The 8,748-nt window shown below is 38.0% G+C and overlaps 1 protein-coding gene across 1 annotated transcript; it reads right to left on the bottom strand.

The window, feature by feature from the left end:
- Nucleotides 1–826: 826 nt before the first annotated feature.
- Nucleotides 827–6,257, bottom strand: LOC106825527 (olfactory receptor 2G6-like). The gene is made up of 2 exons (XM_070518174.1): nt 6,125–6,257; nt 827–5,718 (listed from the first exon to the last, which is right to left on the bottom strand). Exon 2 carries the CDS (start codon nt 5,356–5,358, stop codon nt 4,426–4,428), a length of 933 nt encoding a protein of 310 aa, XP_070374275.1. The 5' UTR covers nt 5,359–5,718; nt 6,125–6,257; the 3' UTR covers nt 827–4,425.
- Nucleotides 6,258–8,748: the final 2,491 nt, after the last annotated feature.

The raw sequence follows: 8,748 nt of genomic DNA, 5'->3' as shown, positions 1-8,748 counted from the left end.
CTGAGTGATCAAAATGTTCTTTGTTTGGATGTCTTGGGAGTTGACTCAAGCCTCAATGCACCACAGGTAGCTCTAAATATAAATTTGTACTTTTCCCACAATCTTAACTTGTGCCCTCTGGCTGACAGCCTGTTGTCCGAAGTCCAGCCCAGAAACCTACAAATTGAGCACTAGGTCAGCTCTCATGGAAACTCCTCTGCCTTCATCTCCACTTGAGTTCACTGAAAATATTTTGAGCCAAGCTCTGGGGCATCCCCACTGGCTCATGCCACATCAGTACTGCAGAGACTCAAGGAAGTGTGAAGTACCCCCTCCCCACACCACCTGCCTCTCCTCATTATCATTGGAAGTTCCAGAACCAAAGATTCAAGCGAAGTGGGAGGCACACAGGAATGTCAGTCTGTGGCCCACCTTGAAGGTGACATTGGCCTTTAATATCCTGAGTTTCACCACTGCCCCAAGCCATCCAGCCTAGTCACAAGTTATATGCACCATCATCAGGGATTCTAATTTATTTCCTTCTGTTCTTTTGAATAACAAATAATTATGTAAAGGAAATAATAATAAAAATAAATTTGAAAATAATAAAAGTTAACCTCTTTCTGGATTTGGATTGGTTTATCTGTTACAAAGCAAGAAATGTTTACATTTGAAAATATTGGGAAACTCAAGGAAAATAAATTAAAATTGTCCAAAATTATAATGTCTAAAACAGCCAGTGCTTTTATATACATTTCTAAGGCTATTTCTATGCACCTATAAACTTATCTGCAATACAAAAATTCTGTGCTATCATTAATTAACACTAGTAACTTGAAGTTTCTTGTTAAAGATACCTCAGAGATTTTTTTCATCACAAAATATTGCGTCATAACATACATTTTAATGGCTGCATAGTGGTCTATTGTACAGACAAAATTATTTTTTGTTTGTTTTATTTATTTTTTGTTCCAAAATCCTTCTTTTAAGCACTTAATTTGTTCACTAATAACACTGTGCTAAAAACTTTTCTTTTCTGTTCATTCATCTTTCTCTTTATTTTTAAATGTTTTATTTAAAAAGAATTCCAATCTATGAAATTTCTCAATCATGCATATGCATTTTTACAAGTTTTGATGCAAAACAGCTTGTCTTCAAAAAGTTGCATTTCAAACTGCAAGTATGAAAGTGTCCCTTTACACATAGGATAGCTAATCCTGGAAATTATCATTTTGAATGTGTCTCAATGAAGAGAGATGCATGTAATAAAAAACCCAATGATATGTGGTCTATAATATCTGCTATATCTATTAAAAAGCAGAGTAGGAAATGATTCCACAGTTCATCTCTAAGATGGAGGATCTTTCCATCTTGTCTGTGCTGTCATCTTCAGATGACACACTGGGTAGCTCCTCTAATGGACAATTTCAAATGTCACTCTCAGACACCCTCTCCATATCTTCTGCAATGAGATCCTCGGCTGACTGCCCCTCACAGATGATGGACTGATTCAGCTGGGCCTGCCTTGAGCTGCTCATTGGTGATGGGAATTGAACGACTGTAAGTGACTTGAATTGGGTCAGAATGGATCTGTGAGTCACATGGGGAAGGAGAGGAGAAAGCAGATATACACACCCACAGCTTTGCTGGGTCCTTTTCACCAGTGGAATAAATGACAACACCGTAGCCCTTTGAAAGGTACCAGTTTGATTTCTTTTTGTTCCCAAGGAAGCAGCTAACACATACCTGCAAATATCTGCAGTTACTACCAGTATCACTGTTGTCACTGAAAACCATTAAAATGCAAATACTGTAACAAAGAAGTTGTCACACCACAAAATAAGCCCTGTGTCATCATGGAATCTCATAGCATCACCTTTGAACCATTTGATTCTATTCTAGCACTCTCTGAAGAACTGTGACTGCAATATGGTATTAGAGGGGCAGACATCTAGCATCCCTCTGTGCTCTTATCTTCTCTGGTAGCACCTATCACACCAAAATACGAAAATCCCAATAAGAGTAACATAGGAAGACCGGGGGTGGAGGCCCAGTTGTGTACAGTACACATGTGGCTTATAGTAAATTTGGGGCAGTCTCTTTCAAAGGCTCCTCCCAAGCACATAAATAATTCCCAAAATGAGGGATGACATTTGGATACTTCTTTCTTAAGTCATTTTCAAGACTCATATAGAGGCGTTTACTTTATTTTCAACTCATATAAACATAGTAAAAGCTGGCACATATGGCCATTTATTGACCCCGTATATCAATGACTTGAAACTTTTGAATTTCCTGGCAAATAATAAATTATGCTCATAATGATTGTAGACAGAGGACAGCAGGGTGTAAGCCAAAAAAGTAAGATGGTCCACAAAATCACCCTCCAGCGTCAGAGACACCAGAGAGGAGAAATCTTTGATGCTAACAGATTTTCTGGACTGCAGGACTTCCAGAATTGAAGTCAAATTTAAGACCATAGTATCTTTGTCTGGCATGTCATCTTAAAATAACCATTTCTGCTTCATTTCACTGATCGCCTTCCCTAGAACTAGAAATTAATATTCTCAACCATGACTAAAGTTATGTTTTTTAATGTCGCTAATTACTAATTTATTGGATTTTTGCCCTTACATATTGGAGACTAAAGATATACAGATTAAGCCTAAGGACCTATTCCATCAGGCTCAGTCAGACTAAGTTGTGATATTAATATCATTATTATTAGCTGTTATTCATTAATCACCTATCAGACAGCTTTAATACCTGTGGCAGAGCAGAGAGGACATGAAGTTTAGAGAGAAACAGAGTGTCCATAAATTCTGATGAAGTCTAGTTACATTGTTTCAATATGCTGTCTTCCACTGTCCCCAAGAATTTAAAATTTTTCCATGTTCTTCTGGACATTTTCTTTCTGGGTAATGGTTGGAAGCCACTCACAACATTCCAATGACTTTTAAGGTTAGTACACAATCCCTTACATAGAGACTTTGTGGCCACACTGAACTTGGGGTGGCATCAGATATGCTTTTACTTTGCAGGAGTCCGAATATGGGGACTCCTTAAAATGCACTCTATATAATAAAATTGAAACATTTATATACATATTTTATCCAGAAATATATTCTATACATTTATACTTCATGTACTTTGCATGTATTTATACATAAAATTATGTGTATTGTTTGGGGGTGATTTAATGACTTTGAGAAATTATTTTTGATAAACAAAAGTTTTGCCTACTGTTATCTTTAAATCCTAATATTTCTGTGAGAAGTGATTTTGGTTTGGGTTTCCAGCTCTAAATTCTGTTCAGTTCTGAGAAGTGAATTTAGATTTCCTGAACACTATTTTACACAAGTTTGAAATTGTGGAAAATTTGCATTCACATGGTGCCAAAAGCTAAATTATAACCAATCTGATAAATTCAGAAAACAAAAGGACTGATACTGTCCATGGGACTGAAATTATTGATTTCATATAATTCGAGATACCAAAACTTGTAAGTCTTCTCCGTGGCGATGCCACTGCATCCTTTACAAATGTTCCCACAGCTGTGTTCTCCTCAGGGACTCTCTCCAGTTCTGTCTTCTCTGCTCTGTGTCCAATTCATGTCCTCTGAGGTGCCTCCCTATTGCCATCTGCCCTTTGACTCAGACTCTTTACTGACACCCCAGTAACAGTTTTTAAATTTAATCTTTACTCTGGCGTGAGGTTGGATTTCAGATCCATTTCAGCAACCTACACAGCAACCAAAGACCATAACTGGCCCCCCTCACAGCGTACCTGAGCTTCTAGAACCCTCGCCAGGGGAGAATTTGACGTCTTCACCTATATAGAGCTTGGTATCGTTTCCTTCTGTATTACTGACACATTTGCTCACCTTGGTCCAGATGCACTGAATGTTCTCTATTCCGTCGCCATGTCCAAATCCTAAACACCATTTAAGATTGAGGTACAGTGTCTCATACTGCAGGGAATTTTCCTTGGTCTAGCTGAGATGGTGTATTACATCGTCTCTGATTCATCTCACTCAGTTTTCTTTTATGTAAGGTATCATTCCAATCTTGCTTCAATGAAGATATAAATCCATGTAATCTACCATCATATGTAAACTATTTCAGAGCAGTTTCCCTGTCTGCCCTGTCTTCTCTCCCTCAGCATGGTCAGTATCCCTTAGAAAATGACAGGTCTAATAATCTCCTGGGGGAAATGGATAAATATTGTGAAATATCCAGATTACATATTTTGAAAGAATGCCTCTATTGTTTATAAGATTATAATCTCCACTGTTGATGATAATTTTAAATTTAACTTATATCTAATGCTTGCTTCATTTGTCTTTCTATTAGTTTGGGCTGAAATCTGTTAAGAAAACTATTCTTCCTTCCATTAGTCTATTGTCCAAGTAATTTTTATAATCCAAATCTCAGGAATTGTAATTTCTTAAACAGAGTCCTTCCAGACCACTTTTCTAATTGCCCTCTTTACATCTTTGTTCCTCAGCGTATAAATTAGTGGGTTCAGGGTAGGGGCAACAATGGTATAAACAAGGGCAAAGACCTTCCCCTGGTTCTGAGAGTAGTTACTCTTAGGCTGAAGGTACATGAACATGATGGTTCCATAGAACAGTGAGACCACAATCAGGTGGGATGCACAAGTCCCAAAGGCTTTCTGTCGTCCTTCAGCAGAGTGCATCCTCACCACAGCCCTGGCGATGCAGGCATAGGAGGTAAGGATGATGCAGACTGGAACAGTAAGAATGATCAGGCGAGCAATTAACATCTTCAACTCAGTTGGACCAGTATCTACACAGGAGAGCTTGATAATGACCAGCACCTCACAAAGGAAATGGTCCACATGGCGGTGGCCACATAGAGGCAAGACAACAGCCAGTGAAGACTGAAAGAGTGAGTTGACAAAACCTGAAAGCCAGGACATAGTTGCAAGAAGGTGGCAGATCTGTTGATGCATGATTGTAGCATAGCGGAGGGGCCAGCAGACAGCAACATAACGGTCAACAGCCATGACAGCAAGAAGCACACACTCTGTGGAGCCAAGAGCCAAGGCCACAGAATACTGAACCACGCAGCCTATGTAGCTGATCTTCTTACTGCCTTTCCACATGTTTGCCAGCATCTCAGGGACAATGCAGGTAGTGAAACACATGTCCAGAAATGAGAGGTTTCGGAGAAAGAAGTACATTGGGGTGTGGAGCCGGCTATCCAGGAGGGAGACCAAGATTATGGCCACATTGCCTGTGAGTGTCATGGCGTAGAATCCAGAGACAAAGAGAGAAAGGATGAACTCAGCCTGGGGATATTCTGAGAAGCCGACTAAGGTGAAGTCGTCCCCTGAGCTGTCATTTATTTCCATCATCTGAAATATTTCAGTGCAGTAGAAATAGAATCAAGTGTTCTCTATACATTGCCAAAGCAAATAAACAAAACAGAAGTTAGTCACTTTTTATATAAAAGTATCATTTCATAAGTTTTCAAACAAATCCAAACTATTGGAACTCAAATTTCTTGATTTATAAAATTTTTTAAGAGTAAATCCAATGTCGCAAGAATGTGAAAATCTGTGGAAGTAGCTTAAAATTATATTAAGGCCTTTATTATGCTTCTCTTGGTTGCATTAATTAAATAATTAGCTGGGCAGCATATAGTTTCTATTTCACTTATATTTCCACCTGATATTTATGCTCCTGTTTGTTGAAGTAATTAAGAGTGGACAAACCTAGAGGTAAAAAAAAAAAAGAGAAGTAAAAATTCAGATATGGTGATTGATGTGATAGATTAATTTCCCCTGTCTGAGATTAAGATGATAAAATAGTGACTGTGATAGTAAAAGGAAAAGCAAGGGTTGGACCAAACTGATACAGTTAAACTGTTAAAGCATTTTTACATGCTTACAATTGATTCCATGCACTTAGAAGGTAAATCATGGTTTTATTCCTCATAAACATTAGTTTACTTAATACTCACAAAAAGTCCAAAAGGAGAGATCACTTTTCAGTAGTAAGATAAGGATCTTTAAAATACTGCTCTTCCATAAAAACAACATTGACAAATATTGTCAAAATCAACTTTTTCAGGACTATGAATACTAACCAAAGTATTACAACAATCTGAGGAATACTTACTGAAGAAAAATGGTTCTTATCTCAGTGAGAATAACAGGATTCAGGAATTTTACTGATCTCATCCCCTCTTCCCACCTCTGCAGTGGCCACAGAAACCAGCAGCCTGGCAGCTACTGGGAAGGAAAGAATGGATTTGGAGCTCCCAAAGCTCCCTTTTCCCAGGGAAGTATCAGTATTTGATTGGTCTGGCAGCTCCTGGAAACCCACAAAAACAGAGCTTGTCTTTATTTGCCCTGACTCAGTAGAAACAAGTTTTTTCCCCAGGGTGTTTGTTGAAAACAATCAGTAACTGCCTGAGTCAGTGATAATAGTTGGAGTAAACAGGAAACTGACCAAAAAATTTAAATGGAAAAGCAGGAGGATGAGATGTCCATAACAGGCTTAGAAAATCTCTAACATATTCCTGGCAATCTACAAGGCCACGTGATGTGCAGGTGTGTGCAAATGCCCAGGAAAAACCTGAGAACGTCCTGAACTTTCACTTCTCACTGACCTTGAGAGTCTGTGCAATCAGGAACATAAGGAAAAAGCAGAGATGTAAACAGCTTGCCAAAGTGCTGAAGGCATGACCCAACACACCCAAAGAACACCTAGCAAAGATTAGGATACTTACTGGTTCAAGTCACTTAGGAAAATATCTTTCCAGTCATTAGCTGACCACTAAGCTAACTGAGAAGAGACTTCAGTGACCACTCACAGTAAGAACATAGACTTTACATCATTATTTTTTAAAAATCACCTAATAAACAAACAAAAAATCCAGCAAGAACAAAAGCACTGGGAGTGGTTTGATTTTCAGATTTGCCACATCATATTACTTAAAATGTCTCATTTTCAATAAACATACCAGAAGACATGCAAAGAACAGGAAAGGCCATGTGAGCACTCCAGTTTTCTCTTTCAACCAGAGTCTTGAATCCTAGAACACTGGAAACAAAAAAACCCTTCTCCTGCTCATTCAAATTTGAGAGGCCATGTTTTCAGGTTAATCTCTGCAGTACACTTTGTAGCCTCTTCTGAAGCAGCTCAAAGTTCATGCTGTTGCTCTAATTGTGAGACTGATACTGACCCTGATATCAATTTCCCTACATTAAACCCAGCATATATAGAGTTAAAACCAAAACACTCATTCCCTGCTTGTTCCCTGACTTCCTGGCTCCAGAATCCACTATCTTCCATGGAGACAGACACCGCCAAGGACAAGCAACTGGATTCACTATCTCCTCCTCACAAAGAGATACAGGCTGGTGGGAAAGCTGCTGACCAGCAAGGTCACAGGCTCCCTCCTCTCTGCAAGTGTCTAAAGGCCAAAGACAAGCTGGTGGGAAAACTCTGACCAACAAGGCCGTATGCTCCCCCTACCCTACCTACAAACCCAAATAAAAAACCCTTCCTTTTAGCTTTTCAGGGAGTTTGAGATTTCAGCATTAGTGGCCCTCTCTCCTTGCTCAGCACTGTGCAATAATAAAATTCCTACTTTCTTCCACTAACCCCCCCAGTGTCAGAGATTGGCTTGCTGTGCAATGGGTGAGTGAACACACTTCAGGTTCGACATCAAGAATAAGTTCAGAACTTTGGAGGGAAGGAGAAGGAACAATTCTGTTCTGTTGGTTCAAACCCAAACCAATAGCATTTTCTCCATCATCAATGTCTTTGACCTGTCTGTGACACGTTTACCTACTTACCACCCTAGGAAATCCAGTAATTAGCTCAATAAATCTACATGTCAATCTCTTTTCAGGAAATGAGGCTTCTACTTCATACTCCCAATTTTCTACAAAGTTGAAAAGCGTATTTCCAGACTTAATTCTTCAAAATAGCCTTGGTCTTTCCTTTTTGCAACTCTTACACTAACAGTCATGACTATTCTAAGACCCTCATGTTTACTATTTCTTAATATTTCCATGACTATACCATTATAAACTCTTTCTCCAAGATATAATAGTCTTCTAAAACTGTCCCTTCATTAAATTCATTTGGTTTACCTTTTCATACTTATACATACTTTTCATACCTTATCATACTAATGGATAATAAATGTTTAAAGCATTTTAATGTAAAAATTACATATTACATAATTCACTATGCAAAAAGTAAATAGCTAAAATTCACTTTATAAAGTCTACATTTATTCTGGAAACTTTAAGCCAGTAATAATATAGGAAAAGAAGGGTGTGAGTGTGTGTGTGTGTGTGTATGAGTGTGTGTTCAGTCAAACATATGGTCTATCACGAAAGAGTAAAAGTATTCCCATTAAAGTCAACATCAAGGCAACGATAATGTTATCATACTTAGCTAACACAGTTCTTGTCAGAACCACAAATTAGCTCAAAATATTTTACGAAAAATAAAAATAAAAGGAGACAAATTTATGGTTATTCACAGATGATACTTGCAATATCTACTGAAAAAAAGAGAAACAAAAGGAAGATTGCAAGTTTTAAAAAGTTAATGTGGTGGAAAATATTTAAAGAAAAAACTGGGAAATTTCTTAAATATGAAAAAAGTTATAAAAGTCCCAAGAAAACATCACATTCAAAGCAATTATAAAATTGGACAAAAATAATGAAAATAAAAATTTGAGGACTCTGGAAATTGAGCAAAGCCATACATCAAGTTGAGAG

This window comes from Equus asinus, chromosome 9 (genome assembly GCF_041296235.1).
Source record: "Equus asinus isolate D_3611 breed Donkey chromosome 9, EquAss-T2T_v2, whole genome shotgun sequence".
Classification (NCBI taxonomy): domain Eukaryota; kingdom Metazoa; phylum Chordata; class Mammalia; order Perissodactyla; family Equidae; genus Equus; species Equus asinus.
This window is presented reverse-complemented; position numbering and strand designations above follow the sequence as displayed.